Raw genomic sequence first — 19,689 nt, 5'->3', positions numbered from 1 at the left:
GAGCAACAAGAAAGATGAAAGGTCTAGAGAACATGAGCTATGAGGGAAGACTGAAAAAATTGGGCTTGTTTACTTTAGAAAACAGAAGACTTAGAAGGGACGTGATAGAAGATTTCAAATACCTTGAAGAGGGTTACAAGGAAAAGGGAGAAAAATTGTTCTCCTTGGCCTCTGAGCATAGGACAAGGAGCAATGGGCTTAAACTGCAGCAAGGGAGGTTTAGATTAGACAGTAGAAAAAACTTCCTTACTGTCAGGGCAAACAGAAATATATGAGCATAAGCTTTCGTGGGCAAACACCCACTTCGTCAGATGCAGGTCAGATGCAGATACTTAACTGCCAGGGTGGTTAATCACTGGAATAGATTACCTGAGGAGGTTGTGGAATCTCCATCACTGGAGATTTTTAAGAGCGGGTTAGACAGACAGACACCTGTCAGGAATGGTCTAGATGGTGCTTGGTCCTGCCGAGAGGACAGGTAACTGGACTTTATGACCTCTCGAGGTCCCTTCCAGTTCTAGTGTTCTATGAATGATCTGGACTTTCAGACTAATCCCAAGTCTGATAATGATCTGATTATGATCTGTGGCTGTGGCTGTGTTGCAGGTAGATAGAGGTTCCTGCTTGGTCTTCTCTCTACCCTAAGCCTTGCTGGGAATACTTGCCACTGGCATGTGCTGTGCCTGATGAGAGCCTGAACACGAGCAGCTAGGACTAGTGGATCTCAGACTTCTGTATTGGTGACTCCTTTCACACAGCCAACATGTGAATGCAACGCCACCCACCCCTTGTAAATTAGAAACACGTTTTTTATGTTTAACGCTGTTATGAATGCTAGAGGCAAAGTGGGCTTAGGGATGGAAACAGACAGCTTGCAGTGCCCCACATCGCAACATTGCATCCCCCAGTTTGAGAACCCCAAGAAGTGGTCTCAGGAGCTCCATCCCCCTGTCTTTTGTGGTGTTGGATGTCTGTTCTATCCCTCGGGCTCAGGCTTAGAGCTCCCACTGGGGAAAAGGAGGAAAGTCCTGGCCCAGTCTTCCTATCACCATTTTTTCCTCGCACATTTTGATCCCCCTGATCATTCCGCTCCCTCAAGGTTCCTTCCCTCCTGTGTATATGAAGAACCATCCCTTGGAGGGTGGGAGGGATTTTCAGCTCTGAAACTGAAGAGCAGTGGTTCCCCAGGGCATTGGCAATGTGCTCCAAAGGTAGGCGTGTGTGTTGGAGCATTCCAGCTCCTTCCCCTCCCACTGCAGGTCTCACAGACACATTTTGCAGTGTGTCCCTTGCTCAACACAGCAAGGGGGCAGGATCTAGGAATGTGATTCCCCCCAGTTCTGTGTGGGAGGGGGCATCGCACATGGTGTCATCGCTTGCTGGTCTCAGACTTCAGGGTACCCTGCTGCAGCTTTCTCTCTGGTGCTGAATGCCAGTCTGGTTCTGTGGGACTGGTACAACATCTCCAAGAGACCTGCCCTACGAGTAATTTGAGCAAGTGGGTTTCCTGCTATTCGGCTTTAAGATTCAACCTTAAATTTGGCCTGCAGTTTGTGGGGGTGGAGCGCAGGGATTGGCAACAGCACTCCTGAGTTACAACCTGTTACCTTGTACAAGCCATTAAACGCCTGGATGTCAGCTGCTGAATATCCCTTGCCAAGCATAGTCAAAGGTGGAGGCGGAGTCGTGTTGGGCCCTTCCTCTTTCTGTTCCTGAGCTTAGTTTTTGCTCTGTGGGCCTAGGAGGGCTCTGTAAGTCATGGGGGACTCGGAGGAGGATTTGTTTATGAAGGTTGATAAAATGCTTTGAAATCAGCTAATGACAGGCGCTTGGGGAGTGAAAGCGCTAAAGTCGTCTGATTTTCTGTATTCATCCTCTACCTAAGCTAGACCATGGCCTGGTTCTCCCCTGGCTTTTTCTTGTACAATTACCAGACCTCAGGGAACTTCTCCAACAGGAGGAGAATCAGAGTAGGACATAGAGCAACATTTGTCCGTGTAACAAACCCTTTGCAACTTCTAACTTTCCCTCCAATTGCTGAATGTTCAGCGCCTCCCCAGCCAGGGGAAAGAACGCACTTTCCTCTCTTTCTTGCTGGTTGGGTGAGTAACACCACACCTTCTTCACATTTCACGTTTGAGATCTTTGTGGGATTTCTGTGCTGTAGACAGTCTTCTTTCCACTGGGTCCAAGAACCCCCTCTTGGAAAGAAGGGAGCCTATACAGTACTCCTTATTTCCAGTTTCCTTTAGCTCTGCCTTCTACTCCCCGTTTTCAGCTCTTTATTTTGGTAACTGAGTCAAGGTGAGCACTGGGATTCTGCTTAGGAGCAGCTCTGGACTTTTCTGGGATGGGATCCTTGTCTCTAAAATGTGACTTTTTGGCACTGCTCTTGGACTTGGCCAGGAATGTTGACAGCAACAGACGCAGAGCTGGATGGCAAGCTGGTGGGAGCTCACTCCTATGGACTCAACAGGCCATAAGCACTCTAAGTGTCAGCCAGGAGACTATGCCAAGCAGTTGGTGCAGGAATGGTCCTGCTTGTAGTCAGGCCAGAGTCCAGGAGAAATTCCCCACCGTTTCTGAGCCTCGCCACCCTCCGGGAGAGGTTTCAGGCCCACTGTGTTGCCCAGCTTGGCAGGGAAGAAACATCAGTCTTCTCCACTCCCTGTGCCATGTGGGGCAGAGCTGCATGATGTGAACAGCAGATGAAAAAACAAGCCTTCCTTGTACTGTTCAGTGTGTGGAGTCTCAGGGGGTAGCCTTGTTAGTCTGCAGCGTCACAAAAAACAACGATCTTTGTGATTAGTGTGGGAAGTGCCACCCCATGGAGGATCAAAACATTGTGCTGATCCTAACTCGTATTGGTCTTGATGACTGGAGTTGGGGCTCATGCTTCAGAGCTTGTGCTGGTTCCTGTAGGAAGAAGAACCTCTCAGCCAGGTGCACCATTGTCCCAAGTGCTTTGTGGTCCCTTCTGCCAGTTGAAGCGTCCATGTTAGGCTAGGAATGGAATTTCTGTAAATGATTAAATCTGATATGGCACGTTGAGTCCACTGGACCGAGCTCACAGATTGGGGAATTTTCTCTTCTCAGGAACAGACAGGACAGAGAGAGGTGCTGCAGCAGGAAGGTGAAGCTCTTGTGCTAACGTTTCAGAGGCCGGGGTGTCTAGCAAGAGTTGGATGTTGCCGTCTGGCATGCTTATGGATTTGCTTGTCGAAGTTTATCCTCTTCTTCCTCACTGTCGAAAGGGCAGTTTGGGTTCCTGGAATGGAAGGGACAGGGACTAGCTTCTGTAACGAGCTGGGCTGGGCATAGCAACAGTGGCTAATTATAATTGTCATGTGTGTTCTGTTCATCACACTTTACACAGGGGGGTAAATATCCTGCTGCCTGGAAGCCTTGCCCTGACCCACCAGAGGGAGGCAGTGTTCAGATACTGAGTTCTGATAACTCCACTCTCCTGAGCTCCAGTCATCTCGATTCACTGGCCAGTGCCGCCTCCCTCTGCAGTCGTTGTGCCAGCTATCCTGTGTCACTCTAAAAAAACCCTGAGATGAGTGTCCAAATACCAGGCTGCCTGTCATCCCTCTTACCAGAGTGAGCTCTTGACTCTGTGGTCTGTGCTGCGTTGCTGTGACCACTCCTCGCCTGTCCTTGGCTGATTGTACGCAGTGTAACAGCTTCTGTGAAAGAAGGTAATGTGGATCCCAACAGAGAGGGCCAACCAGGCCCTTCTGAGTAAGAAGGAACTCGCCACCCGTCACCTTTCCCTCCACCCACTCATAGCTTGTCATAAAGATATTTAAAGCCATGACCTCTTATGTGGAGCATCATCGGGAGGGAGCTAACAGGAACAGCTACAGCCGGCAGGATTATCTGTCTATTCGCCATAGAACGTGTATCTTTCAAACTTCGCACTGAGCAGCTGTTGCAGGACTCTCAGCGGCTGAGCATGCCTGCTGCACTGGATCTAAGCTGTGGGTGCTCAGCACCTCTGAAATTGAGCCGTTTATTTAGGTGTCTGTTATGGATGTAGGTGCTGGAGTCTAGGCTTCTTGGTTTGAAGATGTCCTGTTTACTTTTAGATTAGGCTTCCCATTGGCTTTTCCAACACTGAGTTTTCACAAACCAGTTCCAAGCTGGTGTTGACCCCATTTTACTGATGAAGAAACTGAGGCAGGTGTGAAGTGACTTGCCCTGTGTCAAACAATGAATTTGTAGTGGAGCTGGTACAATAGTGCCTACAGACCTGTGTCTGTAAGGAGTCCTGAAGTGAGCAATATACCTGCCAGCCTCCCTCCCTTTCCTGTATTACCCACTGCAGTTATTGCCATGTGTTGAGAGATTTGTATGTTTATTGAATAATGAAAGTAAACTGTACAGAGATGGTCTGGCATTTGGCATAGTTACATCCCCCTGTACCACCTCTTTTCCTCCAGTGGATCTTTGAATACACCCACCCCTTGATTTGCGAACATAATTCGTTCCATGAAAAGTGTTTGTGAGGTGAAAATTCATAAATCCAGAATGAAATTCCCATTAATTTAATGTAAAAAATTCTGACTGATTCCCAACTCCCAAAAAAACACTGTGTTTTTCCCACGTGTTACAATACTATACAATCATACAAATAAGAACAGAGCTATTTTATTGCTTTTTTATGACATTTATTGCCACTAGTCAGCTTTTAGATAGTGGTGAAGAAGGTGGTGTTGATGAGAGTTCAGTGTGATCATCTGCAGCATCATCAGAAACAGCTCCACAATGACTTCAGGTTCCTTAGTTGGGGTTTTATCTTCAGCTTTTGAGACTGAGGGTTGAGGATCAGCTGACAGTGATGAGGGTTTAGGAGGAGGTGATGAGGCTGAGGGTTGAAAAAATGATAGAATTGAAGTTTGTACTGCATCCCTCTTTTTCCTGTTGTACAACTCTTGATAGCATTAAACGGCTTCATGAATTTGTTGCTCGCATGCTGAACTTGGTTCTAAGTTTGGGTCACTATCATAAAGAATTCATGTAGCTTCCTCCAATGCACTGAAGAATTTTGAGTGTTTTAGTGTCCACTGTTTTTTTTTGTGGTTCATCCAATTCTTCTCCTCCTTTTCTGATAACCTTCCTGCATCCAGGTAAATTAATTCTTCATTAGTCAGTTCTTCACTGTGTGATAATAACAGGTCTTGAACAGCATCTGTGTCTACCTTATTGATTCCTAAATATATGGAGGTATACTTATCTCATAAAGCTGGAAGGGACCTTGAGAGATCATCAAGCCCAGTCCTCTGCCCTCACAGCCAGACCTATCACCATCCCTGATGATTTTTTTTTTAATCTATTTGTACCAGACCCCTAACTGGCCTCCTCAAGGATTGAGCTCACAGCCCTGGGTCTAGCAGGCCAGTGTGCCAACCACTGAGCGATCCGTTCCCCTTTATCCTACTTGAGTTGCCGGTTGCATGATGGAATTTGAATGTCTTCCTTTTTACCTCAAAACCACAGAAATCATGGCCACGTTATGGCAACAGCTTTTCCCAAACACCATTCCGGATACATTGAGTAACTTTATTCCATGCAGTTGTGATATTTTCTTTAGCCATCTTGATGCTGTAGTTCTTGTAAAACTGCTTAATTGTTGGTTTGTCTTCTCTTTCTGATGCAGATACAAGATACCTCACCACCAGTTGCAGATAATAAGCTTTAAATGTAGCAATGATGCCTTGATCCCTTGGCTGAAGGATGGAAGTGGTATTTGGGGGCATGAATAGGGTGACCATCCATCCCAGTTATGGCAAGATGCTCCTGTATTTCGGATGCCAAAAAGGCGTCCATACTTATTTTAGAAAAGGGACAAATTGCCCTGTATTTTCTGCCAGCAGCTGCCTCCTCCCCCACAGGAAGCTGAACGGATGGGGCAGCCACAGGGAAAGGGAGGTGGAGGGAAGTACCTTGGCTGCCCCATCCCTGCAGCTTGCTTGGGGAATGCAGGTCGGGGGAAGCGCCACAACTGCCCTATCCTTCTTGCTTCCTTGGGGCTCCCAGGGGTGCTGGGGGGCTGTTGCGGCCCAGGGCTTGGGGAGAGTGGGCAGCTGCTGCCTCCTTCCCAGCTCTGAGGCTTAGAGGAGCTGGGAGGAGCCACCCTCCCCCCACATCTCCCTGTCCCGTATTTGGGACAGAGATATGGTCGCCCTGGGCATAAAAAACACTCAGACGTTATTGCCGTAGACATCAACATTAATAGGGTAACTGGAAGCGTTATCAAGGATCAGCAGACATTTATTATCCAGATTATTTTCAGCACAATGTTTAGAAACGAATGATGAAAGGTAGCTTGTTAGTAACGAGCAAAATCCTGCTTTGTCACTCATGCTTTTCTGTTAGAACGCCAGACCACAGGTAACAATGCCTTGTTTTAAGCGCTCTCAGATTTTCCAAATGGTAAACAAGGAGAGGCTTCAATTTCAAGTCTCTTTCCAAATTTTCACCAAGTTGTGTCAGTCAATCCTTTGAGGCCTCAAAACCTGTTGCTTTTGTTTTATTCCTTGAAATAAAGGTTAGGGAAAGCATTCTTTTCCAGAAAAGCCCCAGTTCATCAACAGTAAAGATTTGTTTTGGAGAATATCCACTTTCATCACTTATTTGTTGCAATGTGGCTGTGAAAATGGTAGCTGCCAGAATATCAGCAGATGCTGCTTCACCTGTAATGTGCAGTTCATTTTTCAAAGTCCTCTAAAATTGACATGCTTTGTCAGATTTCTGTGAAATGTGGTGTGCCTAAGAGGGGTGTATGTTTGACTTAGTGACTCATATTTGGAGTCATTGAGCCAAGAGGTCCAGAAATTTAACACTGCTCCCACCCCCAAACCAAAAAACACCCGTATTAAAAGTAGATTCTACATATGTGGTTTTTGGTTTTGCCCAGAGCTACAGACCAAACTATTGGAGCTGTGCAGGCCCATCTGGGCTCAAACTGTAGTCTTATCTAAGGTAATGTGTGGCAATCACTGAGACCGTCCATACTGCTCATCTTACAGAAGCATGGCTGTGCTATTGTAAGGTGAGCTGTGTAGCAGCTCTTTGTCACTGGACAGGGCTCTCCCAGTGACAAAATAAAACCGACGGGTGCTTTACATCAGTAACACTTTTGTCATTTGGGGGATATTTTTCCACATCCCTGAGTAACAAAAAGTTGTAATGATAAAAGATAAAATGGCAATGCTAAAGTAGACATAACCTAAATACCTGGCAACTTAAACTGAGAACAGCAGTGAAGAAAATTATCAGAGAGGTAGCCATGTTAGTCTGTAGCTTCGAGAACAACAAGAAGTCTTGTGGCACCTTATAGACTAACAGATATTTTGGAGCATAAGAAGCGGGTCTTTGCCCACGAAAGCTTATGCTCCAAAATATCTGTTAGTCTGTAAGGTGTCACAAGACTTGTTGTTATTGAAGAAGATGTGCATCTGTTGACTGTCCATGCACCAATACAGAAAAATGGTTGGAAGGTTTCCATTCCTGACACTTATATGCTTTAATCCCAGTTCTTCTTCTTTTTCCTGTTTGGCTTCTAATAGTGTCAGGTGGAATCCTATAGGTGGGAGGAATGGGTTGCAAAAGTAGGTAAGGTTCTTGTGCATTTCAGAAACTTTGGGGTTGCCAGAGTAAAACTACATGTGTTAATAGGATGTATTGGGGCGTTGCTGAAAGATGACAGAATTAAGGTTTCATGGGAAACATTAATTGTGTTTTTTCTGATTTCATAAGTTTGAGTTTTACTCAGCTCAGTAGTCTGGAAAAGGATAACAATCGTGCTGGTGGGAAGCAGGTGGCGCCGGTTTGGCATTTGGTGTTAATATGTGTATGTGCAGGGCCTGTGTGTAAATGTCTCTTTGCACATTCCCCAACCCACATTCCACACTCATGGCTCATCACCTGCTTTCTCCACAGAAATCAGTTGGTTTTGGCTGAAAAAGATGATCCACTCTTGCAGACAGGAACTGTCTTGTCTGCAGTGTAGACTGCCAGCTCTGGCATCCCTTGGATGTTACTGACTTCCAGTAAAAGGTGAATTGGCTGATTGGCCTCCTGCACGCAATCCCACTTCCCCCGGCAACCATGCATTCTAACCATACTTGCTCAACCATCCTCTTGCTCCAAGTTCCGTGTACTCCCTCATTTCCTTGCTGCTTTGAAGGGAGTTGATAGATCTTAGATTTTAGCTTCTCTCTTTGGTCCCTGAAGATGGTAGAACAGCCTGTCCCTAAGAAGAGTCCAATGGGCTGGGCTGTACCATGAAGCCAAGCTGGTCCTGCCTCCATCCTGCCTCTGTCCAACACTTCCTTTCTGTGTCTTGTGTATTCTGTCATGGGTGCAAGGAGAGCACTATTTCAAAATACAGTGTCCACACAAAATTGAGCCTGTTCTGAAATAGAGCCATTGGGCCCACTCTGACTTACTTCGCAAAAGGCTCTATTCCCTGTCTACACAGCCCTTATTTCGAAATAGACACTATTGCTCATGGAATTTAGTTTGCCTATTTCAAAATAAGCCAATCGCCATTTTGAAATTATTTCAAAATAGCAGTTGCATTGTGTAGACGCTAGCAAAGTTATTTCAAAATAACTTTGTGTAGACATACCCTAAGAAGCCAGTGCTGAAAGCTTCATGCCTAGGCATACCACATTACTGTAGTCCAGCTGAGTGGTGAGGAAAGAATGAATAACTGAGGTCAGGTCACCTTCTGTCAGGATGGGGTGGAATCTCCTAGCCTGGCAGTAGTGATGGAAAGCATTACTCTGCCATGTGAGAGCTCAGTCTGCACAGAATCCAACAGTATTCCTAGATGTGACTGAAATGACAAATTGTAGGTGTAAGCCTTCACTCAAAGGACGCTGTACTGTGGCTGTAAACTCAAAGTACTTTCCTCTGCCCACCAGCATCAGCTCTGATTTGCCTAGGGTCCAGTTCAACTAACTGCTCTTCATTCAAGAGCTGATCTGATCCAAGCACTGACTGATCTTTTTGAGAGTGATGTAGCTGTCTTTGGTGAAGGATAGATAAAGCTGAGTCATCTGTATATTGCGAGCATTTGAGTTCCTGTCATGTGGCATGTGCATTTAATAGCTGGAGATAAATGACAAAAGGCATCAGAGAGAGAATTGATCCGTGGGAACCCCATAAGCAAGGGGTCATAGTAGAGGTGCAGTTTCCCATCTTTGGATTTAAGCTCCAAGAGGGATCTAAATTCTAAATCATTTTAGTACATTATGCTGGACTCCTGCCACCTCTGTCAGGTGGCTAGTAACAGAGCGGTGGCCGTGTTAATCTGTACTCCAACAAAGCAAAACAGCAGAAATGTAGCTCTTTAAAGACTAACAAAATGATTTATTCGGTGATGAGCTTTCATGGGACAGACCCACTTCATCAGATCAATTTCATTTCCAGTACAGACTGACATTTATAAGTACGGAGGACCAAAAAAAAGCTGCAGTAAAAACTGACAGGAATGAGATGAGACCGCAGTATCTCGTGCACAGCAGCATCAAGCGCTGCAGAGGGCGCTGGTGGATCAAAATGGATGTCTGCCCAGTATCCATTGACAGGAGCAGATTGGCCATCAGTGCCACAAAGCAGTTTCAGTCCTGCGTCCTCTCCTGAATCAGATATCCCCAGGTCTATACTGCTGGCTTCAGTTAGATGAGGTTGCTTAGGAAGGGAGGTTGGCTGTAGTTGGGCGATAGTTGGCTAGGACTGATGCAGCCTCACCAGGTCGTGTCTCAGTAGCGCTACAGCCAGGGTGCGTGCGTCCCAACCTGCCTTCGGAAAGGAGGACCGAGTGGTACAGGAAATCTTGGGCATGGTGGTCAGTGACTGCACTCGTGATTGGCAGGCCTGTCCCAACGCCGCAGCCTCCCAGTGAGTGACACCTCCGTTTTGTGGTATTTGCATCGTGTCTGTGCAAACTGGCTCTTATCTCCCTTGCTGCCCTTGTACTTGAAGCTCCTCTGGTGGGTGGATAGACTCTCCTGCGTGTGCTCAGACCGGAAGGTGTGCAGTAGGGAGCAATTGTCTGAGTCTGGGGCACAGTGTTCTGGCATAGGCACTGCTGCGCTTCTCTCTTTAAAATGCACAAGGCTTTTCAAGCTGCTGCCTCCTTGTGAGGCTCCCTAAGCTTGTTCTTGGGAGGCACAGAAGGGTACAGCAATAACTGTAAAATACTACCTGACACGGAGGAAGTGAATGGCTCTGTGGGGAGAGTCAGGTAGGTCTAGGTAGCAAGTAAGTTTTGAGAAGATTTCCCCCAACCACTTCCCATTGGCTTGTGCAGAAGCTATTCATTTGTGGTCTCGCTTCTCCTGACGGGCAGTGGTCCTGGTGCCCTCACAGTAGGTACTGTCTGCTGTGCCTGCTCTGCAAAGCGACACACTAGTTTCTCGGAGTCCCACATTAGTCCTCTGTCCCAGCAACAAATAATGCATGTTCCTAAAACCCGCCAGGCCCCACCCTCGTTCCCTATGTATCTGGCACTTGGGTGCTACCTGCTTATGCTACAATAAAGGACTGGCCAAGGGTTCTGTTGACAGCTCTTTGTCAGCAGGGGCTTGCCATGCCTGGCTCTTACGTCAGGAGCAGTGTGTGCAGCTCCAGTGTGGACAGTGGGATCATATTGTGTCCAAGGATGGAGTGTAGCTTTGGCTCTGTGTAAGTCATGGTGGGACTTGCGTGAAGCTCCCTGAGGTTCTTCAGGAAAGGAAGTGCAATGGGAATGATTCTTTTTCTAGCTCAGTGGGTTCTGTGCCATGGCTCAGGGTCCTGGTGCTACAGTGATACAAAGAATGATTCTACCAACATGTCTGTTCTCCCCGGGTAGCTAGACCACCAGCTGGTAAGTTGCCAGTACCCATGACTGGGACAAGAGCTTCCTGACTCTTGAGGTGTGTTCTGTGCTGAATCCTTTGGGGTGCATTGTGGGAAGAGAGATTCTCAAGGGCTGAGGTGGCCATGCTCACTGAAAGCTGTAACCTGCTCCATCTCACTCTCTCCCCCCAAGGGTGCATGATCTGCTTGGGGCAGTCAACCTTCCTCCGGTTTAATCACCCTGCTGAGGCCAAGTGGATGAAAAGTATGATCCCAGCTGGAGAAAAAAGTGCTGAGGCCACATATGGACACACAGCAGGTAGGTTAACCCTCCATGCCCGGGACTGTATTTTGTTCTTGACCCTGCTGCTAACTCAGGTAAGTCAGTTTCTCCTCTCTGTGCTTGTGGGGATAATAACACACTTTCCAGGTGGGAGTTTGTGCTGGTGCACATGGGCCTGAGATTGTGCTGCAGATGGGGCATGTCACCTTTGGGTGCTAGTGGCAGCAGACTCAGAATCTATCAAGCTCAACAGAGTCCAGATATTCAGGGGGCGAAGATCAAACTCTGGGCCTCAAAGGGAGAGGCTCTGCAAGGGGTTAGATTGGTATTTCTGCCAGTGCTGTGGTCTTTTAGTCTGGAGCCGTGTCCCTACCGTCTGCCCCTACCCTCTGTCAAGCTGGTGCTATGCCCTCTGAGCTGCCAGTGTTGGGTTTGGTGCCTCTGCAGACCCAGATTGTCATTGATGTCAGAGAGAAATCTCTCCCTCTCTTGCCAGTGATGGACAGGAAGAAGGGCATTCATTTCCTTCTGACGTATTCCCTCACGGCTGCCTGGAAGTGGAACACTGGGCTTGGTTGACAGATTGCTCCTATAGGCCAGTTCTGTCATGGCATCGAATGGAAAGCTCATAGCCCAGCTTTGCTGTCCTTATGCAGGCGGCACTCCCCTTTACTTCAGTGGGAATTTTACCTTGAATAAGGGCTGCGGAGCTGAGCCAAGGCCTTTCCACTTTGTTTGATGGCAGAACTGGCTTATAGGATTTGCAGACCTAACCCTCAAGCCTAGTTTCTTGATTTCCAGCTGCAGTCGTGGCAGATCTTTTATTAGGCTGAGCCAAAGTCAATGCCATTAGGGCTAGCAGTAGGTGGCTGTGGGCAGCCCATAAGGTATGATATGATATGGGAACCGGTCAGGAAGCTACAGCTTGGAATTATGGTTCACCATATGGTGCAGCTCAGTGGAGCTAGAGGGTTGGCTGCACAGCCCAGGATTGAACATCTCTCAGGTGCTGAGCTATTTCGTACAGCAGTGTTTGGTTCAACCCTTCACGTATTGTTGCATTGTGAAGATACCCGCCTGACCCTTCTTGGAAGATGTGCAGTGAGACTCCCAGGCTGATGCAGACTACATGGTGTCCTCCTGCCCCAATGTCCTCTTCAATGGCCACTTGAGATGCTTCTTGTCTTGGTGCCTCGTGGGGGAAGGTTCAGTGAGTTACTGTGCTGATAGCACTGTGATAGTAGGAACCAGTCTGTGCGCCAAAGGGTGAGCAGATGTGGGAGTTCACAGAGGCTCTTCAGACTGCTGACGGCTGATTCTTTCCTGATTGCTTTCCTCTGTATGTACAGTGAGGCATATAACGAGGCAGTCTCTGAGCATATCCCTTTGTGGCATGGTATGCTACTGCACTGACCTACATAGCTTTCAGCACATCCTGTTACTGTGGTGATTTAGGCTGTCACATCAGAGTTCACCCCTTCCTGGGCAGTAAACTCCAGACAGACACAAAACCAAAACAGTCCTTTGTCCCCCTTGGGCTCAGCTCCGAGGCAGTCCTGGGCTGTGCTCATTTTCCATCACTGTTTTGTAGCGTGCTGACTCTCTATGCAGTTCTTCCTGTGGCCTCTAACCCGGAGGTTTCTGTGCGAGTCTTCTAGATTCCCCACTCCCCGTGCCTAAGCATCTCCTGACTTTTTATGAGCACTAGGTACTCTCTCATTTATCCACCTGACCCTTCAGCAGCGACCCCACCTTTGGAGCTGGCCCAGGCCCTGTTAAAGGGCACTCACCCAGTGACAGGGCCCATGATCCTGCCTGCTTTGTAAGACTTAATGCCTTACTGTGTGGAGAACGCTTGGAAGAGCTGAGTGCTTGACAGTCTTTGGAACAAGAGTTTGTAGCAGAATGCATCCTTCCCCACAACCACCCATCATTTGCAAACTGCGTTTGTGAGGTGCTCAGAAACCCAAGCATGAATTTTCAGTCCCATTGAGCTTACTAGCAGAGTTCTTGCTGCCATTAGTGGTGCCAGGATTTCACCCTAGGGCTTGGCATTGGGGGACAATCAGGAGCCTGATGAGAGTCCCATGTGCAGCTGTTTGGGGCAGGAGGGCATGGTCTGTGATGGAGCTTTGCTGACTTTCTCTCCTGTCTGCATTTTTTCTCTCTCATGTGGTGTCTCCTGAAGCATCGCTCTCTGGGAAGCTTGCCCTCCCTGCCCCCCCACTCGGGTAGGAGCAGTCCTTATCTGGCTGAGCACCTCCTGCCTCCTTCCCCCCCCACTTTAATAAAAGAAATGCATGTGGTTTGGCAGGCGAAGCTGCAGTTTCGCCATTATATAAATAATCGTTATTGAAGATTCCCTTAAAAAGTTCATTACACTGGGTGCAGATGTCACTGCAGGTCTAGGGCCTTTTCAAGACAAGCCCTGCATTACTACTAGGATCTCTACTTTTAGACATGCCAGCATCCCCATTTTGCTGAGGGCCAGCAGGGGACTGAAACTTCGTAGAGGAGCTCTTAAGAGCTTTGTGTTTCAGGCAGGTAGGAAAAAAACCCCAGGCTTAAGGACTGAAATGTCCCTAGCACTCTGCTTGCTGAGATTCCTGCTGTTTACATGCATATGAACAGCATTTATACTGGATTGTGGCTTTTCCGTTCCTGCACCTGCTGTTGACTTAGCTCAGCAGCTGCACTTCTATTTGTTAATTATTAATACTTGTCTCCAAAGACTTTAATTGTAGCAGCTCCTGAGCTGAACACAGCCTGACTGGTATGTCACACCAGCTCTTCTGGTCACAGGGCAGATTCCAGAAACCTTCTAGCCCTTAGAACAGCAAAACATGCAAGCTCGTGAACGCCACCTGATGTGTCCAAAAGAGGGGGCATGTGTGGAACTGGGTGAAGGAACTGCAGGTAAGGTAAGGTAATTTGTCTTGTAAGGGTAAATAAATACAAGAGCCAAAAGCTGTTTCTTCAGCCGGGGGGTTCATTGTCACTTGGAATTTTTTTTATTTAGTGATTCCAAGGGTTACAAATCTCCTTCACCTTCCAAGGCTGTTCTCTCCCTTTACCACTGGTTATTGATGGGAGACTGGGTTAGGAGGTCCCTGTGTTGATATAGGCCAACAGTTGTGTGCTGTCTCCAAACAGCTTCTCAGGTTGTACAAAGCTACCACCCCTTCCCCATAACCCCCCCTGCAGCTGCAGGCACAGTGCTGTGGCCAAGATGTTGCTGTGTTCAAGCTATTCCTGGTTTCCAGAATGGCCTCTTGGGGCTGTGGACAGTGTTCAGATATATCTCCCCAGCAAACCCCAGGAAGAGGAAGCACACAGGTAGGGCAAAGCCTTCTCTGCCATTCTTTCCTGCTGTCCCTGCACTGCCACAAAGCTCACAAGAAGGGGGCCTCTTTTCTCTTTGCCCACCCCACCTGTCCTCTGAGACTACTATGAGGAGATTCTTGGTTTTTGTTCCCTAGAAATGAGACACTGCAGGGACCTGGTGATGAGGTAGAGGAGCATTTCTTCAGACAACTAAGAGAAGCTTCCAGATCACAGGCTCTGGTTCTCATGGGAGACTTTAATCATACAGACATTTGTTGGGAGACCAATACAGCAGCACACCGACAATCCAGGAAGTTTTTGGAGAATGTTGGAGAGAACTTCTTGGTACAAGTGCTGAAGGAACCAACCAGGGCTGTACACAACTTGACCTGCTGCTCACAAACAGGGAAGAGCTAGTAGGGGAAATAGAAGTGGGTGACAACCTTGGCTGCAGGGACCATGAGACGGTAGATTTCGGGATCCATGACAAAAGGAAGAAAGGTGAGCAGTAATATATAGACCATTGATTTCAAAAGAGCAGACTTCGACTCCCTGAGAGAACTGATGGGCAGGATCCTTTGGGAAACAAAGATGAAGAGGAAAAGTGTTCAGGAGAACTGGCAGTATTTTAAAGAAGTCTTACCAAAGGCACAGGAACAAACCATCCCACTTCATAGTAAGAAATGCAAATACGGTAGGCAACCAGCTTGACTGAACAGGGAAATTCTTGGTCAGCTTAAACTCAAAAAGGATGTGTATAAGAAATGGAAAATTGAACAGTTGACGAAGGAGGAGTATAAATATGTGGCTGGAGAATGCCGGGCAGTAAGCAGGAAAGTGAAAGCACAATTGGAACTGCAGCTGGTAAGGGATGTGAAGGGTAACAAGAAGGGTTTCAACAGGCATGTTGACAATAAGAGGATTATCAGGGAAGGTGTGGGGCCCTTACTGGATGAAAGAGCTAACCTAGTGACAGATGATGCAAGCAAAGCTAAAGTACTCAATGCTTTTTTTGCCTCAGTCTTCATGGACGAGGACAGTCCTACACTACTGTGCTAGACAATGTGGTATGGGAAGGTGGAGGGCAGCAATCAGTGGGGAAGGAACGAGTTAAGAGCTATCTAGAAAACTAGCTGTACACAAATCCATGGGTCTGGATTTAATGCACACAAGGGTACTGAGGGAATTGGCAGATGTCATTGCTGAGCCTTTGGCCATTCTCTTCGAAGAAGTTTGGAGATCGAGAGAGCTCCAAGATGACTGGAAAAAGGCAAGTGTAGTGCCTATCTTTAAAAAAGGAAAGACGGACAATCCAGGGAACTATAGACTGGTTAACCTTACTTCAGTCCCTGGGGGGATCCTCAAGGAATCCATTTTGGAGCACTTGGGAGAGGGGAAAGTGATCAAGAGCAGTCAACCTGGATTCACCAAGGGCAAAGTCATGCCCAACCAATCTGATTAACTTCTGTAACGAGGTAACAGGCTCTGTGGACATGGAGAAATCAGTGGATGTGATATACTTTGACTTCAGCAAAGCTTTTGATACTGTCTCCCACAACATTCTTGCCCATAAGTTAAGGAAGTATGGATTGGAACCATAGAATATAAGATGGATAGAAAGCTGGCTTGACGGTCGGGCCCAACGGGTAGTGGTCAGTGGCTCAATATCTGGATGGTGGTTGGTTTCAAGCGGAGTGCCCCAAGGCTTGGTTCTGGGGCCGGTGTTGTTCAACATCTTTATTAATGACCTGGATGAAGAACTGGATTGCACCCTGAGTAAGTTTGCAGATGACACTAAGGTAGGGGGAGAGGTAGATTCATTGGAGGGTAGAGAGAGGATCCAGAGTGACCTGGATAAACTGGAGGATTGGGCCAAAAGAAATCTGATGCATTTCATCAAGGACAAATGTAGAGTCCTGCACTTGGGATGGAAGAAACCTAAGCATTGTTATAGGCGGGGACCGACTGGCTCAGCAGCAGTACAGCGGAAAGGGGACCTAGGGGTTATGGTGGATGAAAGGCTGGATATGAGTGAACAGTGTGCCCTTGTAGCCAAGAAGGCTAACGGCATACTGGGGTGCATTAGGAGGAATATTGCGAGCAGATCTAGAGAAGTGGTTATTCCACTGTACTTGGCACTGGTGAGGCCACATCTGGAATATTGTGTCCAGTTTTAAGCACCCTCCCCCACAGTATACAAAGGATGTGGATTTGCTGGAGCAGGTCCAGCGTAGGGCAACAAAAAGGATTAAGGGTCTGGAGCACAAGACCTATGAGGAGAGACTGAGGGATTTGGGCTTATTTAGTTTACAGAAGAGAAGACTAAGGGGTGATTTAATAGCAGCCTTCAACTTCCTGAAGGGGAGCCCTAAAGAGGATGGAGAGAAATTGTTCTCAGTGGTGAAAGATGGCAGCACAAGGAGCAATGGTCTGAAGTTACAGAAGGAGAGGAGTAGGTAAAATGTTAGAAAAAAACTACTTCACCAGGAGGGTGGTGAAGCACTGGAATGCGTTGTCTAGGGAGGTGGTGGATTCTCCGAGGTTTTTAAGTCCCGGCTTGACAGGATCCTGGCTGGGATGACTTAGTGTGGGCTGATCCTGCTTGAAGCAGGAGGCTGGGCTAGATGACCTCCTGAGGTCCCTTCCAGCACTAGGATTCTGTGACCTCAGATTTCTTATGCTGTGCAGACACAGTTCCCACATGCCAGATGTCAGGGTATGGGAGTGAAATTCAAAATGTAATCTTCCACTTTGCAAATTATTAGCAGCACCTGGGCAGATAAGCTCTCTCTTTTGCATCAGCATTGTTTTTGTCTGAGACTGTAGCGCAGAAGGCATTAGCTCTTTGCGTGGAGAAGTGGACAGCTTCAGCATGTCGGCTCTGGCTAGTGTCTGTGCCTACATTGGTTTCATCAAACTAGCTAAGGTGATGCACAAGAAGAGAAGACAGTCTGTGTCACAAGCTTGACAGTAAGGTCCCTAGGGTAGCATGGGGTAGTGTGTGTGTGATTGACCATGTGTTGCTGTTCACTTCCTAGAGCAGCATGTGAGGGAAGGGAACAAGTGAAGACAATTATTGTGCTAAAGCTTCTGGAACCACATGCTTTTTTGGGGGTGTGCATGCACATGCTTTCTGAAAATTATTTCCCGGACAGTCTGACGTGAGTGGCCCCTAGCACATGCCCTCCCAGAAGGTCCAGAAATGTGCCTTGGGGGAATTTAAAGTCCCTACACTTTACTTGGTCCATCTCACGATTTTCACTGTGGCATTTGGTGCCAGATTCCATAGTTATGGGTACCCCAGAAGAATCCATTTGGTGCATACACAGGAGGCAGCGTAGGGTGAGAGTGGGGAACTGGAACCTGTTCCAGTTAGATGCATCCAACAGTGCCCTATTCAGTATCGGCCAAGTGCTCCAAGTGGAACTGAACTCACTTTTCTGATTTGATTTCTGTCCCTTCAGTGCCTCTGACTGCCTCTACAATAGTGCTGGTGCTGAGGGGTTCCAGCATTGCAGTCAGCCAAGGTGCTGTTGATTCCTGCTTGCTGTGGTTTCAGCTCTCTGAGATGCTTTTCAAAGGTCCAGATGGTCTGTGTCATCTCTGACAATGGTATCCAAGTTGAAGGCCGATGTTCTCTAACGAACCACCCATACTCTTGTGTTTTGAAGAGAGGGCTCTGCAGTGTGCTTTGGTAACATGTTTGCTGTTACTGATGTCCGGCGATGGTGCTGGTCACTGGGGAGATGTAGGGGTAGAATGGGTTAGGTGAAGAGGAGTGTCTGGATAAAAATTGGTAGGTTTATTTTTTGCCAAAAGATCAGATTTTTGTATTTAATTTGGAAACAGTTTATTTTTTAAAATAAACCTATTTAAAATTAAATGTGAAATTATGACCAACTCATATTGAGGCCTAAACTTGGCTGTAATCTATTAAAATAACTTAAATCGAATGAAGAGATCAAGTGGCACATATTTGATGAAAAGATGTGAAGAAAGTCAGCCACTGAACTGAAAGTCCCTGGCTTAGCACTTCAAGAAGCTTTAGTTCCAGGTGCTAAACCAGCTTTTAGCAGCAGTATCTTTTCTACGGAGCAAAGAAAATACTTCTTTTTGCAGCTTATTCAAATATTTCAGTTCAATAACTAGTTCAGTCAAAGTTCAAAAAAAAGAAGTGGAGTTGAAAAAGCAGGAAAACTTGTTCTCTTTCACTCTATGAATAAAAGGTAGGAACAAGAGACTGAGATCTACTAACTTCTAAAATCTTAAAAAGGGCATAGTGACCAGAGGAATCGGTTCCATTCACTACTACTTTTTTTTAATAGTTAGTTTTAAATCCAAAACATATTCCGATAAATTTTAAAAATTGTTTATATCCAGCACATTTAAGGTAGTTTTCAACTAATAAAAGCAATATCAAAACCCTCTCTCATGCATTTTAACTGACGTGTTTATGTCTCAGTGTGTCCTCTGTCCTGCTGGCTGCACAGTTGTTTCCTTCTGGGTTCTTACCATACTTTGTAGCTCCCAGTTTGCACCTGGTTCTCAGTTAGATGGGAGCCTGCCTTTGTTTTATCCATGTCACTGTGACCGAATATTACCTAGTATGACTTTCCTGGGCAGGGGTCTGCACAGCCAAGCTTGTCGCTGTTCTCAATTTGTTCTTCCCAATGTCAGGTGTGTTTGTGTTTTAAGCGTTGGTTGAGCACACAAACTGAAACAAAAAGCTGATGCTTCCGGATGAGAAGCACAGAGAATTTGGTGTTTATCTGAGGTATGGAAATACCTGTGTATGTACTGCAAGAAAATTTGAAGGCATGTCAGGCTGTCCCTGGATGAGACAAGCTGACTGGCACAAAGGGAGTTACCAACGTGAAGTTACTGTCAGGTTTTTTTGCTCTGCCTGTTGCAAATGGGAAGTGGTGTCTTTTCTGTGTGACCTCCATTCTCTTTCTTGTTCATTTATTTGCTTTGTCTCCTGGCTCAGGAGTACTTGACTGACTGAAATTAGCTTGCATGTCTTTCATGCAGTTTATGTGAGCTCGGGGCTAAGACTCCTGGGTTCTGTTCCCAGCTCTGTCACGGCCTCACGCATTGACCTTGGCCAAGTCACACAGGTACAGAAAAGAGCTAACAATACAAGTGTTATGGGACTGCAGCAATGTCTCTGAAGTGCTTTAGGATCTTCAGACCAAGTGCACGTTGTTATGATCCTGTTACTCCTA

At 46.9% G+C, this 19,689-nt stretch overlaps 1 protein-coding gene across 22 annotated transcripts in view; it reads left to right on the top strand.

The window, feature by feature from the left end:
• PHLDB1 (pleckstrin homology like domain family B member 1) overlaps positions 1–19,689 on the top strand; it is a 110,537-nt gene that overhangs the window by 36,128 nt on the left and 54,720 nt on the right. For all 22 annotated transcript variants that reach the window (XR_012642555.1, XM_074977173.1, XM_074977171.1 and 19 more), the window contains one exon: positions 11,051–11,176. Coding sequence is in view for 21 of the 22 variants with exons in the window: in XM_074977173.1 (XP_074833274.1) it covers positions 11,051–11,176 (126 nt within the window). In the remaining variant the exon portion in view is untranslated. The remainder of the gene's footprint in view (positions 1–11,050; positions 11,177–19,689) is intronic.

This window comes from Carettochelys insculpta, chromosome 25 (assembly GCF_033958435.1).
Source record: "Carettochelys insculpta isolate YL-2023 chromosome 25, ASM3395843v1, whole genome shotgun sequence".
NCBI lineage: Eukaryota > Metazoa > Chordata > Testudines > Carettochelyidae > Carettochelys > Carettochelys insculpta.
This window is presented reverse-complemented; position numbering and strand designations above follow the sequence as displayed.